Genomic DNA, 19,987 nt, shown 5'->3' on the forward strand with positions numbered 1-19,987 from the left:
GGTTTGCAGTTAAATATGTCCTTTTAATGTTTTCAATCCTAACATTGCAGTATTGTGCTAGTGCATATGAGAATCTGGAAGTGAAAATGACTGACTAAAAATGTAGTCTAATTGTAGCATAACCTTATTATTTTTTTCATGGTGCGAGCTGAAATGCAAAATGAAAATAGCCAATGTAAATAGAGAAAATTATATTTTAAAATTAATCTTAAAATGAATTAATCCTTTAAAATAATCTGTATTAATCTCTGGGATCAAAAACATAGATAAGGATGCTTTCTAAATGATTTTTCAATCAAAGGGCCATAATGAATTAGGGAGCTGAATGTCTCTAGCTTAGTAGTAGGCTACATTGGTCACTAGCTCAAATTCAGACATGGTGACTTAAGTTTCATCCTCTGTGGGAATGCATTGGTGGGTTCAAGTTGGTTCTGAGTTAGACAGATGTCCACATGCTAGCTGGTATGATAGTCACTAATAAGCCAAAGATTTGACCAGGCAGGAGAGTGGACAGACTTCTTGCCATTGAAGAGATTGGTAGCAAGATGGCGATAAAAGGGCAGCTTGCACTGACGGTTATCTGTGCCTGTTTTGTGGATAAGTCAGTGGGCATCAAGTGGGGGCATCCATTTAAAAAAAATTCAATATTCCTTAATTGTGTTTAGTGATTAATTCAACTTTGTTTTCTTTGGTATTACAAATGTAAAAACTAAAAGCCTGAGTAACTTCTCTTTCTTTTCCATCCCCCCCAGCATTGACAAGATATCTAAAGTAACCTCTCCTGTGTTGGTAATTCATGGTACTGAAGATGAGGTAATAGATTTCTCCCATGGCCTGGCAATGTATGAGCGATGTCCACGCGCAGTGGAGCCCCTCTGGGTGGAAGGGGCTGGGCATAATGACATAGAGCTTTATGCACAATATCTAGAAAGACTAAAACAGTTCATATCTCATGAACTCCCCAACTCCTGAAGAAGCCTACTTGATTTTACCTCAGTTACTGTGAATGGAAGAAATTACCTGTTTTTGCACATGCTTTAACTGGATAGCTGTAATAGCTTTATACTATGAAGAAATACCTGTCTTTAGGGTGTTCTAATCAACATCTGATGAAACTTGTCTTTTATATCTGAAAATTATTCTACTAATGCACACACTATGGTCAACTACTGTAACTCCAATGATTTTTAGTTTCATTACCCTGGAGGATATGGGGATACTAGCTGAATATGGGGACACTTTTTATCTAGTGCTGTATTAATATTCTAAAGTCAGTTTTCTCTATCTTCTGATCATTTATAATTCTGTCCTAGGAGACTTTTTTTCAATGTTCTCAGTATATGGAACACAACTGTTATGAACTACAGCTTGTTCTTAACAATCGATTCATGGGTTCGATCTAAGGGAGTACTTTCTTTGTAAATTTCTAGCTGTGGTATTGTAACTGGCAACTTATTGTGATGAGGTCTTTCCTCTTAGTGATCTTTATTTAACTTACTGATCTTCCCAAGTAAATTATTTAAGATGTCCTACTCTTTCCTGGAGAAAAAAAAATTAACTAATACGTGGGGCTAAATTCTGTAGCAACCTCTCAGCCATTTTCTGTATAAATATAACGGGAATATTCTTAAGGAAAAATTGACTAAATTGTTTTTGTTTAATAAAAATAAATGTATAAATTCATAAATAGAAAACTCCTTTTAATATTCAGATGGTCTGAATAAGAGCCATAACATTTCCTTCTGTAAAGCATTCCTGTAGACTTTTTAAAAGTACTGTACATATTTGAATTTACATTGTGCATAGATTCTTAATTGGTAGTTTTAATTTAAGTCTAATTACAATAAACTGCAAAATTCTGGTTTGTATATGATTGAATACATTTTGTTAAAATATGTTTTTATCCCTATATTATTTTGCTATTAAAAATTTTATAAGATTTCCAGGACAAAAAATTAACATTTTATGTTTTGATGAATTTATGTAACTAAATTTTCATTGAACTAATCTTTTTAGTTTAGAAGTAATTTGATGCTTTGACACTGGAATCGCACAGAATATGCATCAGAAATGCAAGACACTTACAATTGTTACACTACTACTATAGGTCTAATTTTTTCCAAATTTAAAGGCCTTAAATGTACTGTAAGCCTCAGATTGTTGTAAAAATTGATTGCGGTTGATTGCAGTTTGTGTACTGTTGCTAGAATGCAACTCAGTGGTTGTAATGGAATAAAGGATGCATGGATTAGAGCATATTGAATTGTGAATCTCATTTGTACTATAGTTTTCATACAAAGGCAGCAAACATGAGGTATGGAAAAATTATATTTTGGAAGGGGGAGAAAATACCAAATAATCTGATAGCCTAACCTTGCATTTTAATGTTAAATGTTTACAAAAAGGCACAAAATAATCCGAAAGAGCAAACCTGCCATTCTGCTCAATTTTGTATGTAAATGGAATGTAAACTGGTGTTATTGGGTAAGGATTCTTGACTTGCTGTTTAAATATTGAAAATCATGGCTGGGAGCAATGTTTGAATATGTTAATCGTGAGATCTTGTGACAAGAATGCGATTAACTAATAATGTGAGCACAGCAGGTGTGCATGCTGTCTCTGAGATTGATTTAGAGCTGTAGTGCCCCAGTAATTAAAGTAAAATTGAAATGTTCATTTCTATCCCTGAATCCTAGAAATTAAAGATAGAAAAGGTCAGTTAGGTCATCCAGTCACTCTCTTGTTGATCCAGGCTGGTTCTTTGCAATAGACCTTGTCCAGTCAGATTTTAAACAGCCCAAGCAATTCTTTTCCAACTCCGGGGACAGCAACTCCTATTAACAACATCTGTGGGAGTTGTTCAGACCCTGTGGTGAAAGAGTGGGGCCTCTGCTGTGCATTCTCTCTATTTGTAGATATAGGCCTATGCATTCAAAAGTGACTTGGGACTTTCAGTTTCTCCAGTTCTGAGTGTCCAACTTGAGACAATTTAGAGGCTTGTTTTTTCAGGAAATGCTTACCGCTTTGTACCTTCTGAAAATTTAAGCCAGTCTCTCTCTTCCCCTCCCCTGCATAATGCAGTCACTTTTAAATATTGCTTAGACATGTTCCACTTAGCTCTTTTAATCTTTGGTTTATAAATCACTTCCCCTAGCTTCCTCAATCACTTGATACTCTTTGAATTTGCTCAAATTTGTCAATATCCTTCTAGTAATGAGGTGCTCATAGCTGAATACAGTTCTCCAGATGTGGTCACATCAGCCCCATATAGGGTTGGAACTATCATCTCTTTGCTGCTCCTTGAAATGATGTCTACCTATTCAGCCCAATCTTGCAATAGGATTTTTCACTGATATTTGCTATTGCATTGCAAACATGTCCTGGGTATCCTCACCGCTAGATTTCTTTCAGCTCAACTGTTTTCCAGATCTTTCTCTAACACTAAACTTCCTTCCGATTTTTTCCATTTACCCAAACTTTCTGCCAATTTTTAATATGTATAGGTTGCTTGATATTTCTATGTTCTGGTCAATGTCAGTAATTCCTTCCAATTCCATTTAATCTGAATTTCATTAACATGTTTTAAATGTTCCCTGTCATCAATGAAAACATTAAATAACAATCCCTGCAATGACCCTCTAGGATGTTGCCTTCTCCCTTCAATTCAATAAATTTACCCTCAAAGAATTTTCAGTGCATTCAACAATGTTCCTATCCAAGCATGCTTGAATCAATTCTGTGAGTTGTGTGATGCCATCAAACTCTTCAGTGAAAAAGCATATATAATATATATTGAACTCTTGCTTCATCCCAGTAATGTTGTAATTATCATTCCCTGACTTTGGGTATTTTAATATTTCTAATTGATACGTTTAAAAATCTCCCACCTGTTTAAAAAATTGATTTATGGGATGTCAGAACTAAATTTTAATTAAAAATCCATGACTGACTCATGGAACAGCTTATACAAGAGCAAATCCAGGACACCCTTTATTGAAAGAGAATAGCATAGGACCTTTTGCATCAGGAGAAGTAATGGAGTGACACTATGGGGGAGGGGCTTTGAACTGTTATTTAAAATGCGCTGGGTTTGCAAAAAATATAATCAATGGGACTTTTGCTAAACTCCAGCTGACAAAACAAAACAAAAAACACCCTCCCACCAACTCAAATTTGTAATATAATTTTGTTCTTAAATTTAGATACGCCCTTACCATAGTGTAAGCATGTGTTAGAGCTATCAAGATGTCTCTGAAAATTAATTGCTGATTATATGCTGTTTGTTAGAGTACTTAGTTGGTCTTTTAGGATGTAATGTTTCCTAACATTTTTTTTTTCTTAGGTGTGTATGTTGCTTCCATTTATTTTTCACATCGGACAGCCGTGATAGCTTTGATTATGTAGTAGAATTTTGGGGTAGAAAGATGGCATGGAGCACAGCTGTACATCTAAATACTTTTTTTCTTGACTTCTCAGTTACAGCTGGTATGGCAGCATTTGGGAATCTGATACACACTGTGTACATGTCTAATATATTCATTCTGGTTCTAATTTTGGTACCCGATCACTTAACATATATAGGGAAGAGTCCGAAAATTGTTATGCCCCCTCCGCTGCTTAATTACCTACTGTGTAGTGATATAGGCTAATTAGACTTATCTTCTACTCTTAGGCTGGGTCTACACTACCCGCCTGAATCGGCGGGTAGAAATCGACCTCTCGGGGATCGATTTATCGCGTCCCATCGGGATGCGACAATCAATCCCCGAATCGACGCTCTTACTCCACCAGCGGAGGTGGGAGTAAGCGCCGTCGACGGGAAGCCGCAGAGGTCGATTTTGCCGCCGTCCCTACAGCGGGGTAAGTCGGCTGCGATATGTCGAATTCAGCTACGCTATTCGCGTAGCTGAATTTGCGTATCTTAAATCTCCCCCCCCCCCCCCCCCCCGTAGTGTAGATGTAGCCTTAGGGAGATCCTTTATCATTGTTACTTTCTGCTGGAATGTGTCCAGGCCCTTCCCCTAAATTGGGGCAATCCTACATGGGGTGCTGACTTGTTAGCCCTCCAAATAAGCACCAAACTCTGTTTTCAGATTAGTGCTCTGGATCTGCAACATTCAATGCACCCACTAATCTTTGGAGATGTTTATCACTTGAATTTTAAATGTTCCCTACTGTATTTTCTATGTGTAAAAATGTTTGTCTCCTACATTTCAGTACACCTATAATTATTTAGTGGGGGAGGAGTAACTGGCTCAAAACTTTCTAGAATGTTTTCTAGAATAAAATAATCTGGATTCACCAAATCAAGAAGAATAGCAAGGTTGGCCTAAATTCTGCTGTTACTCAGTACAAGCCTATTGAAATGTTTACCTGTATACTTAAGAAGAATTGCCTTTGAAAACAATTGCATCAACCCTCTTTCTATTCCTTAAACTGTACTGTGGAGGTGTCTCTTTACAAGCCAGCTGTGTTGTGGTAGACTGGCCAGTCTCAGTAAGTGAGAACCTAACTCACTCCTTCATTTTGGATTTCACCTGAAGGCAAATTGAGGAGAAACTTCCCTCTGCTGCTTCTTGCTGCCTCTTTTCCTAACAGCCGGAGCTTAAAAAATAACAGCTCGAGGTACCTTTGCTCTTGATCTACCTAGCCCGGAGCTGGGGGAGGTCCTATACTGCTGCCTGGCAACTCCACGTTCCCGAAGACTTTTGGGGGGATGGGAATAGGACCTCCAGGGCCGGCCTGAAGTGCCTGGTGGTGCATCCTCTCTGCGCCTGGCTTCAGCCACTCCGCGCCGGCAAGTTGCATGAGGGCCGGCTGCTGGAGCCGGCGTGGGGCACAGTAGGGGACCCGGCTGGTGGGTGGCTTTCGGCAGGGAGCGAGGGGTTTGCATTGGCTGCTGTGCCCCGTGCGCTCTGGACACGTTCGCAGGGAAGGCGGCTGGGGGTGGAAGGGAGTCCCCGGGAGCCGGGCTGCCAGGTAAGAAGCGGTGACGCCGCTGCAGAGCAGAGGAGGAACAGGCGGCCGGGGGAACCCGGCAAGCACGGAGCTCGCCCCGGCTCCGTGCACTCCGAGCCCTCCTCTGGGCCGCCGCGGCAAGAAACCGGGCCGCTGCCTCCTGCAGCCCCCCTAGCCGCCCCCAGCAGGGCGCACAGCCGCCGGGAAAGGGCCCTGGCGCTTCCCGCACGGAGAGCCGAGCTGAGCGCGGCTGGGGCTGAGACGTGGCTTGGAGGTGCCAAGCGGACGGCAGGGGGCATCGTGCGCGCCCCAGCCAGGCGCCCTGCGCCGCGCTCAGCGACCCGGGGGCTTGGCGCCTGGGCCTTGCTCCGCAGAGCGGAGTGCCCGGCTGGGCGGCGGAGACGAGCGAGGCTCAGTCATCCAAAGGCCGGGCTCGGGGAGTCCCGGAAGGCTGGTGGGTTGCGGGCGGGCTGGTGCGTTGGCGGTCGTCGGAGCTCTCGGGTTCCCCCGCTTGGCGCTCGCTCGTAAACACCGCCCGGGCTTGGGCTGCGCGGGGTCCAGGCAGCGGGGAGCGGGGCTGCCGGGGAGGAAAGCGGCGTGCTGCGGGACTCAGGCGCGGGCGGGAGAGAGCGAACGGAGGGAGACCATCTCTCCATCTGCCTTCGTTGCAGGTTTAACATCCCACGCCTCTGTCCCCGGCCTCCAAGTCCCTTCATGCAGCAGCGCCTCCCATTAGCAGAACTGCCTGCTCGCCTGCTGCCATGGCTTCAAGGTCACCTTCCCTGCAGGCAGAGAGCAGAGCGGAGGGGCTGCAGTCCGCTGAGCGTCGCCCGAAGAAGAAAACCAGCGACGTGCGTCTCTCTGCAGCCAGCCCCCGTGCCCTGGTACTTGCCAACCTGCTGCTGCTCCTGTCTCGTTGCCCAGGTTCTCAGGCGACAAGTTTAAACAGTTAGTAAAACATTGTCTGTGTCTCCCGCAAGCGCTCCGCAGTGGGTTGGTTAATGTAGCATTTGAGGGTGCAGCTGACGCGTGAGGTTGGCTAGAATGACATGAGGACCAGTCCTTTGCAGCTCAAATTACAAATGCAGTGGACAGGGCAGAGCTTTCCAATGGGCCGCGCTAGCAGCAAAGCGGCTTACAAGCAGAAAGCGGAGGCCTGCAAGAGTGCTGAACCAGCAGTCCTTGGGCATTTCAAACAATAGACCCCAGAGTTCTGTCCCTTTTGCCACAGCATGTTGAGTACACACGCCCATCTTCCATACTGTTTGGAAATTCTTCTGGACTTCCCCAGATCCACATTTTTTCCTCAATCCGGAGCCACTGAGTGTCCAAAATCAGCATCATCCTTAACACATAGTACTTCAGCCCCTGGGAGAAGGACCAATACATATAATACTATTATTTGATGATTCTCTTGCTGGTAATGACTTACATGTATCTCCTTTATTCTCTCCATAATCGGAGTTGCATTTCTCCCTCTCCCCTGCCCAAAAATGAGCACTAGCTGAGTTCAAGCATGTACACGTAGGCCATGTGCAAGTTTCCATTACACAGCTCTGCCCCTCAATAAAATCATGAGTGGTGTGGAGAAAGTGAATAAGGAAAAGTTATTTACTTGTTCCCATAATATAAGAACTAGGGGACATCAAATTAAATTAATGAGCAGCAGGTTTAAAACAAATAAAAGGAAGGTCTTCTTCACACAGCACACAGTCAACCCGTGGAACTCCTTGCCTGAGGAGGTTGTGAAGGCTAGGACTATAACAGGGTTTAAAAGAGAACTAGATAAATTCATGGAGGTTAAGTCCATTAATGGCTATTAGCCAGGATGGGTAAGGAATGGTGTCCCTAGCCTCTGTTTGTCAGAGGATGGAGATGGATGGCAGGAGAGAGATCACTTGATCATTACTTGTTAGATTCACTCCCTCTGGGCAGGGACGGCTCTAGCTTTTTTGCCGCCCCAAGCACGGCAGGCAGGCATCCTTTGGCGGCATGCCTGCGGGAGGTCCCTGGTCCCGCGGATTCAGCGGCATGCCTGCGGGAGGTCAGCCAGTCCCGCAGCTTCAGCGTACCCGCCGCCGAATTGCCGCCGAATCCGCGGGACTGGCGGACCTCCCGCAGGCATGCCACCGAAGGCAGCCTGCCTGCCACCCTCACAGGGACCGGCAGGGCACCCCCCGCGGCATGCCGCCCCAGGCATACGCTTGGAGCGCTGGTGCCTGGAGCCGCTGCTGCCTCTGGGGCACCTGGCATTGGCCACTGTTGGCAGACAGGATACTGGGCTGGATGGACCTTTGGTCTGACCCAGTATGGCCGTTCTTATGTTCTAATGCACCTCTTCCCCTCCACTTCCAGTCCTGGATCTCTCTTGAGTGGAGACAGCAAACCCTATTGGTGTTTCTTCCCTTTTTGATTTACAAGCAGGCCCCTAATAGGATCTTTAGTTTATCTTTCAGATGATTGCTGGTAATTATAATATAAAGATAAAATCACAGTCTTAAATACTTTATCTTTAACTCAGATGCTTAGAACACATGACAGGTTAGCAGATATATATATTGTTTAAAACAAAATATTGCTTATTATTAGTACATATAGTTAGGAAATGTTTTGAGTTTTCCATGGGGAAAAATGACTAACATTTTCTACCAACACTTTTTGGGTTTTCATTGGAAAAACTCCAAACCAGAAATATTTTAAATTGACAACGTGTGATATCATGGCTGCAAAATGCAACCTATTTAGATAGTGTCCCAGGGGTTTTGATCCAAAGCCCATTGAAATTAATGGGAGGCTTTCCATTTACATGAGTACAGGGTGGTGTGTAACTTGCTCTACCTCAGGAGCAAACCTGGAAAGTTTCAGGGAGTCACGATTCCTCCCCCGTCTCTCTATTGCTCCAGGGAGAAAGTAGTGCACGGATTCTCAAAGGTATTTAGACACCAAACTCCCACAGATTTCAATGGGAGTTGGGCGCCTAAATACCATTGAGGATCTGAGCCTAAGTTACTGCAGCTCTTGAAAAGGTGAAGCTGGCCCCTTGCATCTTGCAAGTGGAGGATAGTGGGGTGGAGCCAAAATGCTGCCCACTTACGCACTGGGAAAACATTCTAGAGTGCGAGGGTGAACTCTACAGCAGGGGCCCTATCTAACTCCCATTCAAGTCTGTGTAAAGATTCCCATTTACTTGAATGAGAGCTGAATCAGGCCCCAGATCTGGGCCCAAGAGCTGAGTAGGCTAAGCAAGGGGAGAGAAAGGAGCCTTTTCCCCCTCTCAGCCAAGTCAAAAAAAGGGCCAGTCTACCACAAAGCCACTCAATGCATGTGGTCCAATTGTGGGTCTGTAGTAGCTACCACTGTATTTGCTTGCAGACATCATACAGAACAGAATGCATTGTTATGGTCATTAGTTCTTGTTCAGGAATGTACATACAATAACACTTATATAGACTATAAAAACACTTGAGTAAGATACTAGTTTAGACCAGAAAATACACAAAATGGGTTCTTAGATTACAATCTTTAACCAGAGTAAAGCACCAATAGCTAAAATACAGGAGTCATCATTGTAGTCTATTCATTTGGCTATTAAAACATACAGTAAGCCTGCCAAAATACATTTTTGGTGTAGTAAGCCAAAATATATTCAGTAATATAGTGAAGCATTCTTAAATGTATACTTTTATAAATCTGCTAGGAGGAAATATGTTCTTCCATGGTTATGCCTAATAGGTTTTTACTGTATTTATGATTATTTCAGAAAATAGCCTGAATCCCAACAGTTCTTTGTGGGATATGGATTATGAAGGACTATTTCACAGTAAGAAAATTCTCCCAGGGACTCCTGGCTCATATAAACTCTCCAGCCTTCTTAGAAGTAATGCTCTTGTAAGTCATGAGGAAAGAAGAAGGTTGGTAACAAATCAGAACCTGACTCAGAAATCAAAGGAAGAGCAGTTATCCTGTGACATGCTCCTTAAGCTTTACAGATATGTTTTTATGGATGCCTTTGGACCTAAACTTGCTTGGAGTATATTTCGCTTTCATAACTGTGATAAGGAAGTCAATCCACCCAAAATTCAGATCAACCCTCTCAAGCTGCTGCAATCTAAACTGAAGCCACTGTTGTTATACCGTGTGCTCAAGGTCCTCAGGGACATGGGAGTATTGGATGAAGCCCAGCAATCCAAAGCCTTCTCATTGCTGAAGACGCAAATGCTTAAAACAAGGAGAATGTTGTTTAAGTCTGAAGTGAAACAAAGTGGTACGTATCTAAGGAGAGTGCATGTTTCCTGTGTTCTTAACATTTTCTGCTTGTCTCTATGTTTACCAGCCTCATGTGATAAATGATGTTTAATTGTTTCACCTATGAGCTTGAGGATACATGTTAGAATGGTGGATTCTAAGCACTGGTGTTTCCAGCTTTTGCCATTGATTAGTACTTGGTTGCCCATCTTCCTCCCCTCTTTCCATTTCCTCCCACACCATAAGGCCCGATCCTGCAATGCTTACTCAGTGGCTTCAGTGGGATTAATGGCATGGGTTATAGGATCAGCCCCTTAATGAAAGGCTTGACATTCTGCCTCTGTTCTGACACTGCTGCCTGCTTCTCATTCCCTTGTCTGACCTGTAACCCACAGTGGCGCATGGGCTGCTGTAAACCAGCCTCCTGCAATCTGGCCTGCTGTGCGGATAGTTTGCTACAAGCAGACAGGAATATGCAGAATCCAATAGGAGAGGGTTATAGGCATCTCACTGCGGCCCTGTAAAAGCCTCAACCCAGTGTTCATTATTAAATGTCCAAACCAGCAAAGTGCATTGCGAAGCATCTCCTGTGACATGCTGAGCACCTGAATGTCCATATTGACTTTAGTGGGAGATGAAGGTGTTCAAAATCTAGTAGGAAGGGATCCTATTAAGGTAGGTAGAAGAAAGGAGAATTTGCTGGCTGCAGAGTAAGGGATGCTAGAAAGATTCTGGATGCAGAATGTAGAGGTCACTGACTGACAGGTTAACTGGTACAGTTGCCTGGAAAGGTTGAGTACCATTCTGTTAGAAGACCACCTCTGAAAGTCAAGAGCCATTAAAGGGAATGTTATGGCTGTGCAATATCCAGCATAATGCCCCTGCCCCTGCAATTCTGACAGGGGTCTTGGAGTGCTACTTTAATACAAATCATGATCAATAATTTGTTGTGTGTTATACAAAGCATTTCTGGACGAGGTGGCTGTACTAAAGTTTTTAAGCCATTAGAACAAATTGAAATACTTTGATGTATTCTGATTTTCTCAAGACTAAACTGAATGTATTTGCCTACAGAGAGATGCAAATAATATAACTTTTGTTAAGAAAACGAATATCAGCACAGAATACTCAGTAGCATTTGCAGATGGGAAGAGGCAAGTTTTATATTTAGTTATTGAAAATATGTTGTGTTTTCATGGTGGTGTATAAGTTGGAGCCTCATGTTATCCATTTTCAGGATAAAGTGTCACATTATATATGAATTCTTATGAAACACATTCCTGCTTTGACCCATTCCAGCCTAAACCGGCAGTCATAGCAAGTATAGTGGTTTAAGTGATCCTTGCAAGCAGTTAATTCAGTACAAATCCTGGAATAAGACTTACTCAGTATTGTTCATGAAAAGGGCCCTTGAGAAATCATCTGAAAGATATTAGGACCTGAGTATGCTAATCATGTGCAAGGGTGACCCCTGTTGGTAGAATTTAAAACCAGATGTGGACAAATCTCAATTACCACCCCTATCTGGTAAACCAGTCTATTGGCTTTTTTGTAGCTTCTGATTTTATATCTATGTAATTAAGAAATATTAAAAAAGAATATCAAAACAACACAGATCAAAACACTAATCCCCGCTCTCTCTCTGTATATATATACATGTATGTGTGTATATGTATATATGTAATGTGTGTGCATAGATACATACACATATGTTGCCCAAGCTATTTATATAATTTGTGCTAATGTGTATGTGTAGTGTGTGCATTTGAAAACTGTCCTGAGCATCATGTTTTTATCTAAAGTAGACAGACTGGGTTGTGTTGTAGAAACAGCGACTGCTTTAGGTAGGGTACTTTTGTTCAAACTATTCCGTGGGAACTACTTAGTGAAAACTGACCCTGCTTTTCCTTCCACCCTCTGAGCAGTATTAAGGAAACGGGATATCATTCAAAGAGGGAGTTTACCAGGGAGGAAAGTGCTTACACGGGAAGTACCATCCCTACGTTCCTGTGTGAATTTTGTGTCTACTGCCAGAAGAAAGTCAGGGGCATTGTGGGAACAAACTATTAGTCAAAATGTCTCTGTCATGAATCAGCTATTTTTTGTCATTCCCTTTAAATGAGACCTCACTAGATCCCAGTCAATCCAATTAAAATTTTCATGCAAAATATTACATTTATTGCAACATGTTGGGGCTTGAATTGTTAAAAGTTTCCTAATACCAGGTAGTCCATTAGGAAAGAGTGGCATGACCCATTTTGTTTTTATCAGGATGGATTACTACTGATTAGCCTAAAAAAAAAGAGTAAGAGTAACAGCAAAATGAGGTCCTTTTGCTAGGAAAGGCTGATGAGACAGGATGTTCTGTCTTCCTGTGTGAAGGTGTGAGAATGTTTGCATGGTTGGAAATGTTCTTGTGTTGAGAAAACATCTTGCGTAGTTGAAGAGTATTGTGTAAACTTTAATCGGGAGTTTATTTGAAAAAGAAAAATAATCCTGAAAATGAGGTTTGTCAAGGGTAAAATCAGCCCCATTTTACCTCTTCAGTGTCAGCTCTCGGATAGTAATATTTCCTAAATATTCCTGAAGTGGATTATCAGAAAATCATAGAGATGTTTCTAGTCTAATTTGTTCCACAGTTTTTTCCACATGCTAGTTAGGAACTTTTCAATACTGGGAGAAAATTGCCTCTAAATTGCTCACCTCAAGGCAACCTTTTCCTCAGGAAAAGAATCAAACCATGATAGCTGTGCTGCTACTAACACCACAGAGAGAGAGAGAGAGAGAGTTTGGAAATTACTTAAATAATGTAAGAATCTGGAGATCTCCGCAAGCATATGAATAAAGAATTAAAGGCTGAACCTGCAGTTCTTTCTCTGGCAAAGGTCCCACTGAAATCAGAGAGAATTTGGCCTAAGTAATGACTGTTGCATAGGATCCTAAGGCAAGTGTAGGCTGGGAGGCCTCATTTAGTGATAGCCCAAGCTTTTAATACATCTAGTTCCAGTACTGATGTATTAGCATAATACATACAGCTTGAATATAATTTCTCAACCTGTTATTTTTATTTTTGTCAAGTCTATTAATCTTTATTTTCCTCTAGAATGAACATTTTAGTTGAAGGTAAGACAGTCAGGGGATGCAACGGACACTTGGATAAATGCATATGGAAAATAAGTTCTAGTTCTCTTGTACCTGAAATTCTGCACATTTACAACAGGTGAATTCAGACTCCAGAGATCTCCAAACAATTTAATTGGCCCTGTCCCCTATGTCAGAAGAAATCTTGCCCCAGAATAATTTAATAGCCCCTGACCCCTCCCTCAGAAGAAATCTTGCCCCAGAATAAAGTTCAGAGGCAACAGATTGAAACAGTGAGACCAGATGATGGCACATGAATGTATCTCCCTTCCCTTATTGTTCGCGATCAGCAGCACTTATGGCTTTGCACAGTGGGCTCCTCTTTAGCCTTGGCTCTTTTGTGGTATCTGTGGCTGGTAGAGTTGTCTCCTCACTACCAGCTGTTCCTCTCCTCTGGATGGAGGTTTTTTAAATGGTTAGTGAAGCATTTGATGAGGGAATGAATCAGCTCAGTGGCCACAAATCTGTGCTTTAATATATTTACACGTTGCCTGGCAGAATCTCTGGTCTTTCATGCTGCATTTAACAGCATAAGAAATACTGATAACTTTGATTCAGAAAAAAAATGGAATCTGAAATGGACTTTTACTCCAGTTTAAAGACTTCTGCAATCAATGGGAGCAGGAGCAGATCATTTAAGAGCAAGGGACCTGATCCAAAGCCCATTGGATCAGGCCCAAGACTTGTTGGAATATCCCCTGAAGGTATTTTCTACAGCATTATGTGACTGTTGTGGGACAGATGACCTCTCCATGGGTGTCTCAGCCTCAGACCAGTGGTATCCTACCTCCTGCGATTTTCATGCATTCTTGTTCTTAGTCCTCCCCGTCAGAGTTCTTTAAACAAAAAGTCATTCCCAGCTGCCCTAGGGCTACACATCCCAGAGAAAAGGGTGAGGCTGATTTAATTAGACTGATTTTGCAAGATTAACTGACAAATGAAGAGCTCTCTGTAAGCTCCAAAAGTTTTCTCTTGCCAACAGAAATTGATCCAATAAAAGAGATAACCTCACCACTTTGTATCTCTAAATTATCCTTAGCCATCCAAATCTGGTCCTAGGCAGGTGTCCATTTCCACCTAATTTGCCTACAACCTTTGTTTAGGGTAGCAAGGGGAACACACCTCACTCCTTAAGCATTTAGCCTGGGGCACTGGGGTTTCCCAGCCGGTGTGCCTGGCAACAGCTTTCCTTTTACTGCTCACCTCCTCTACCAATTTCCCTGCAGAAAAGTTTAGCTCCCTGCCGGTGCGGATAGGGGGCCCCAGGTAGCTCATGCCCCCCTTAAGGTGAAGACTCTACTTTGCAAGCGACAGAGGAAGTCCAAGCCACCCGTTCCCTCTGTTCATCTCCAGGCCTGTCTGAACCTCACTGGAAGGTAGCAGAGAGGCTGCAGCTGCAACTCGTAAGGGACAGTCTGATGTTAGCAGGGAATGTGCACCGCTCCCCTACTCCCCGTTTAAGGGATTTCCTTCCCGCCGCCTGACAGGTCCGGCCACGTGCGCGCAGAATGCTCGGCGCGCGCCCCCTCCAGGCCCCGGCAGGCCAGGCGGGGATGCTCGCCGGCGGGAGCTCGGCTCGGCTCCTTGCATCTGGGGAGCCGCACGGCGGGTCCAGGAGGAGACGGCGTCACCGGGGTGGGCGGAGCCAGCGGCTCAGCTGCTGTAAACAGCGGGGGCAGCGCCAGAGGCCGGGAGATGGGCTATAAATAGGGAAGCTGGGGGAGCCCGGCTGGAGTGGAGAAGCACCCGGGCACTCAGGAGCAGCTGTCACCTTAGCGCCCGCCAGCTGTCCCTGTCCCGGCGAGGCAGCGCTCCGGCTGCAGAGCCCCGCGTCTCCGAGGGGGGGACTGCCCGCTCCTTAGAGCAGCGAAGGGAGCCCTGCCTGGCAGCTGTGGCTTAGTAGCACCCGGGGCTAGGTAAGAGGCTCGGAGCACGTTGTTCCTTTGGCGGCTCTGCCCCGCGGCGGCCCGGCTGGAGCGGGTCTGTCGCCGGGTTGTGTCCGGTGCCGTGGCTGGGCTGGGTTTTGCTGGGGGACGTCGCTGTGTCTGCGCCGGAGCTTTGCCCCCTGCAGACGCCGGAGCCCACGTGTCTGCGGGGCGGGGAGCGTGTACCCAGCGCCGCTTTACTCCTCCACAGGGGGCTGCAGAGGCGCCCGCCCCGCCGGGGGGGCCGGAGAGCGGGGGCCGGTGGGAATAAAATGCTTTGAATGAAGTGTCTGTGTGTGTGTGTCTGTCTGGGGCTCGGAGCGTCCATCGCCACGTGTGGGGCTATCCCAGCCTGGGTGAGCCTCCGTCCCGGGCAGCAGGTGTCTGCTGCTACTCCGGGCTCAGGCCGGCAAAGCCCCGCCGCGAGCCGGGCAGGGCTCAAGGACCGGATGGAACCGCGGCTCTCCGTGGGCGCACGAGTCCGAGAGCGACCAAGGAGCCTCCGGGGGCGTCTCGCCAGTGCTGCGGTATCCTCCTCCCAAGGACTTTCCTCCCGGCCCTTCTCCTCTCCTGGGCCTGCCCCCCTCGGGAACCGGAGCCCCCAGCCCCCTGCGAGAGGGGTGGAGCGGCGAACTCCAGCGCAACAGGTGCGTATCCTCCGGGCTTGGAGCCGGGCTGCGGGCAGAGCGCGGCGGGCTGCACTGAACCGGCGTGTGCGCCTGTGTGTTGCAGGGCCGTGTCCCGAGCGCGCCTCGCACCTGACTCCCTGGCGTCCCGGGCACGACAGCAGCCGCTCGGTGGTCATCGGCAGGGGGGAGGCCCTGAGGCTGGAGAGCTCCGCGACTTTCCACTCGCTGCGCATTCAGGACGGAGGTAAGGAGCCAGCAGGGGCTTGGCGCCCGCCTTCCCCTGAGCCTGGCCAGCCGCTCAGAGCCCGGTCTGGGGGGAGAGCTGCAGCCGGGCATGGCCAGAGCCTGGGGACGGAGCAGGCTCCCCCAGGGAACCGCAGGGGCCTGATCCCCTCAAGGAAGGGGGTGGGTCACTGGACACTAGACCTGGGCGCCCCCCGGCTCAGACTTACCCGAGGTCTCCCGTAGTCTGGATGGGGGCGGGGGGGTCAGAGCAATGTCCTGGCGTGTGGGGGCGATGTGCACTGATCCCGTCCGCTTGCAGCCCCCACGATCCTGTGTGCCGCGCCGGGCCTGCCGGTGGCCGAAGGGGGCTTGCGCCCTGCTAGCCGGGCTGCCATGTGCCCAGGAAAGCCGGGCAAGAGTCGCTGGCGTCACGTGCGAGTCTCCCCACTTCCCTTCCAGGGGCGCTGGTGTTTGCAGATCAGCAGCAGCTCATCGCCTTAAGGGCCCGCTACATCCTCATTCAGGATGGCGGGGCGCTGCACATTGGCTCCCAGCGGTGCCCCTACCACTCCCGGGCCACCATCTCGCTGTACGGGAAGGCCACCGAGGAGCCGGAGGTGGAGAACTACGGAAAGAAATTCCTGGGAGTGGACAGAGGGGGGACCCTGGAATTACACGGGAAGAAGCCTCGCTCCTGGACGCTGCTGGACCAAACCTTGTACGCGGGCGGGCTCCCCTATGGATCCTACCAGTCCGAGAAGCGCTGGAGCAGCCGAGGCCTCAACATCCGGATCATTGATGCGGACACAGCCCGGGTGGTGGCCGCTGGTCGCTTTGACACGCACCTGCTGGCCGACGAGAGCAGGAGGCTGCGGGAGTTTCTAGCCACCCAAGCTCCGGGCAAGGTGGTGGCAGCCGCAGTAGGAGACTCAGCAGCGAAGAGTTTGACTCTGGAGACCCGACTCCTCCTCAAGGAGCTTCTTCATAGCAAACACATCCTGCATCTGGGGTACAGGTGAGACCGGAGCGGGGTGTTCGCGTGGGGATTTGCTTCATGCACGAGCCCAAAAGCTTCAGTCCTCGCCCTCTGGGCAAAGAATATTTGATCTGCTGTAGCTAATCCACGTGCCCACCTAGTCCAGCATGGGATCACAACCCAAGCTAACCGCAAACTAGCCCCAGGCGTGTTGATTCTGCGGGCGGTCAGCACTAGTGTGTGACCGCCAAAGAGAGGAGGACACCGGGCTAGAACTAACTTCTCCGGTGCCTGGATTAGGCTTTTCCACAAGGACATGAACATGGTGTCTGTCAGCACGAGAGAGAGAGAGAGAGAGAGAGAGAGAGAGAGAGAGAGTGCAGGAAGGCGTTGGAAACCTGTAGCGCCACCATGGACAGCTCCTGGGCCTCTTTCCTAACAGCTGACAGCTGTCAGCTCCAGATTGTAATACTCCCTACCCTCTAAGAGGGTTTTTGAATTCAACATTACTTTTAACAAGCCTGATCGCCAAACTATATATAAACGCATACCCACGTGCATAGTGTACTAATAAGATCAAAGCAAGCAAACGTCGGTAAATAGGAAACATTCATATTTTTCAAGCCACTGGTGTATAAAATAAATAAAACAGTCATTAAGGGAGCTGTATGGGAGACTATTTTAGAATCCAGGCTTGCTTTATTTTAAGAATGCTTTCTCTAACAGGGATTCTATGTACAAAGGCTCTTTCAAGGTTGTAGGGTACAGGGTGTATTTCTGTCAATATGATCAGACTCTTCTTGATCTTACTCAGGCAGCCCTGGGCTCTGGTTGGGATCCTTGGAGGTGGTCAGTTTTCAACAACAGAAGATCGAAAACAGTATCAAGGGAATGGAACAACTGGGATAGCAATAGCAGGAAGAGATTTTCAAACCTATGAAGGAATCCATTTTAGAGTCACTGCTTTCAGTGGATGGGTAAAAGGTGTAGTGTGCTCTTTTTTTTTTTTCTTTTTTTCTTCTGCCATTAAAATCTGAACTAATTTAGACTAATATTATAGAACTTGGTCAGATGCATGGGGATCACAGACAAACATTGTCATGAAATAATAATTGGGCGTAGTCTTTATGCCCCATAAAAGGATACCAGACCTTGAATTATTTCATTAAAATTGATTGAGTAGATACTCTGTGCAATTATCCAAAATGCACTGGTACACAGCAGTAAAGAATAACTGACTGTTTTTTTCCCCCTAGGGATTCCTCATAATGGATTTAGAGTGGAAGTGTCCAAAGGCATAATTCTTCATTTAGTGGATGAAGTTACAAGTTGGTTACCTGGTGATAGGATAGTCATTGCTAGCACTGACTATTCCATGCATCAAGCTGAAGAATTTAATCTCCTTCCTTGCCCTGAATGTAAAAGTAATCAAGTGAAGATTGATGGTATGACATATATTCTTAACCTATTTCTGTGCAAAAAATATTTGTCACCTTTTAACTCCTCTTTAGCTGAAGTTTGCAAAATTGGGACCCAGTCCTGCAAATACTTATGCACGTAAGTTTACACAAAAGAGTGTTGTCCATTGAAGGCAATGAGACCACTCGCCTGTGTTTGCTGGCTGGTTGCTCAGTGATTTCAACAGAAGTGCTTAGCACTTGCAGGATCAGACCCTTCACAGTTGTGAAACACATAGAAATTCATTATAAGTAAAATGACTGACTGACTCTTGTTAGAAAATTGTGTAGGTGTTTAGAACTGTGGTGAATGAAGATAGTAAACTTAGCTAAATTTAAATATATAACTCCCCCCTCCGCCCCCCACAGGCAGCCCACTTTATCTTCATATCGGGGAAGTTGTAGATGGCATAGATATGAGGGCAGAAGTTGGTCTCCTGACTAGAAATATACTTATTCAAGGAGAAATGGAAGAGTCTTGTTATGGACAAAATCAATGCCAGTTTTTCTCCTATGACACATTTGGAGGACAGATTAAAGTAAGTGGCTTTTTTTCTCTCTCTCAACTTCAGATATTTATTTACTATCCAACTTTAGACATGAGTAATGTAAAATGACAGTTACATATTTTTCCCTGGTACAGCAAGTATGTATTTGTGTGTAATGAGAGGGAATACTAAAAGGTTATTGAGCTATTTGCAAAACTTGATCCACAATTAAATTACACCCTCTTGCTCACCTCTAATATAAGATGTAATATACACTTCTATCCTCCTCTGGGTTAGTTTGGTTTTTGTAAGCCATAGCCCTGAGCAAGGGTCATTGGGAAGTTACATTACCCAAGAAGGAGACTTTACTCCCTCCAGAGGCACAGTTTGCTTTATTCACTAGGATGGAGCACTGCTTCCCTCAGTGGCTCAACCCTGCTTCACAGGCCCATGTGGTGGTGGGGTAGGTCCTGATCCCACGTTCACATCCCTTTTCATTTTCAGTATACTAATCTCTGTAGGATAGCAGGAGCAAGCATTCCCTGTGTTTTCCAGAGCACAAGGTCTACTCTTGTGAGTGGCCCCTGGGCAGCTGTTCAAGGAAGCAAGGATCACGCTAGAGTTTTACCACTGTGCAGCCATGCAGATCCCAATCACAATCTGCCCCCCCCCCCCAAAAATAACCGGATGGACCCTCAGCTAATGTAAATCAGAGTACCCTCAGTGAGGTCAGGTGGTGAAATCAATGGCACTATGCAGAGGATCTAGCCCAATAGCATTTGATTGAGATGAGGCTACTAGGAAATATAGACTTTTGGTGGCACCATAAAGATGTTAGATATGACTTTTTGCTAGCTGGCAGTAGTGTTTTTTTTTTTTCTATAGCTATTACATAAGTGTGTATATTGCCAGGAATAAATGGTTCAATACTGTTCATTTTGGA

At 45.7% G+C, this 19,987-nt stretch overlaps 4 protein-coding genes across 8 annotated transcripts in view; all 4 read left to right on the forward strand.

Annotated features, from left to right (window-relative positions):
* The window catches only part of ABHD17C (abhydrolase domain containing 17C, depalmitoylase), a 57,128-nt gene extending 54,870 nt beyond the window's left edge, over positions 1-2,258 (forward strand). Inside the window, exon 3 of the mRNA XM_005301705.5 lies at positions 753-2,258. Coding sequence (XP_005301762.2) covers positions 753-972 — 220 coding nt within the window. The 3' untranslated portion in view covers positions 973-2,258. The remainder of the gene's footprint in view (positions 1-752) is intronic.
* Positions 2,259-5,744: 3,486 nt separating this feature from the next.
* On the forward strand, positions 5,745-14,355 carry LOC135973907 (uncharacterized). 2 transcript variants are annotated; one of them, XM_065559330.1, is made up of 4 exons: positions 5,745-5,979; positions 6,630-6,906; positions 9,719-10,222; positions 13,307-13,444. In XM_065559330.1, the coding sequence occupies exons 2-4, from the start codon at positions 6,720-6,722 to the stop codon at positions 13,309-13,311; spliced, it is 696 nt and encodes a 231-aa protein (XP_065415402.1). In that variant the 5' UTR covers positions 5,745-5,979; positions 6,630-6,719; the 3' UTR covers positions 13,312-13,444. The 2 variants fall into 2 exon arrangements, with proteins under 2 accessions (XP_065415402.1, XP_065415403.1); XM_065559331.1 differs by lacking the exon at positions 5,745-5,979 and adding an exon at positions 6,274-6,412 and having other exon boundaries at positions 13,307-14,355.
* Positions 14,356-15,122: 767 nt separating this feature from the next.
* CEMIP (cell migration inducing hyaluronidase 1) overlaps positions 15,123-19,987 on the forward strand; it is a 147,868-nt gene continuing 143,003 nt past the window's right edge. For all 4 annotated transcript variants that reach the window (XM_042856672.2, XM_065559328.1, XM_065559329.1 and 1 more), the window contains exon 1: positions 15,123-15,260. The gene's annotated coding sequence lies outside the window, so the exon portion shown is untranslated. The remainder of the gene's footprint in view (positions 15,261-19,987) is intronic.
* The window catches only part of LOC101938579 (inactive cell surface hyaluronidase CEMIP2-like), a 67,191-nt gene continuing 62,922 nt past the window's right edge, over positions 15,719-19,987 (forward strand). Inside the window, exons 1-5 of the mRNA XM_024107531.3 lie at positions 15,719-16,142; positions 16,583-17,138; positions 17,914-18,083; positions 18,356-18,544; positions 18,926-19,095. Coding sequence (XP_023963299.2) covers positions 15,719-16,142; positions 16,583-17,138; positions 17,914-18,083; positions 18,356-18,544; positions 18,926-19,095 — 1,509 coding nt within the window. The remainder of the gene's footprint in view (positions 16,143-16,582; positions 17,139-17,913; positions 18,084-18,355; positions 18,545-18,925; positions 19,096-19,987) is intronic.

The sequence above is a fragment of the Chrysemys picta genome, chromosome 10 (assembly GCF_011386835.1).
Source record: "Chrysemys picta bellii isolate R12L10 chromosome 10, ASM1138683v2, whole genome shotgun sequence".
In the NCBI taxonomy this organism is placed as follows: Eukaryota; Metazoa; Chordata; order Testudines; family Emydidae; genus Chrysemys; species Chrysemys picta.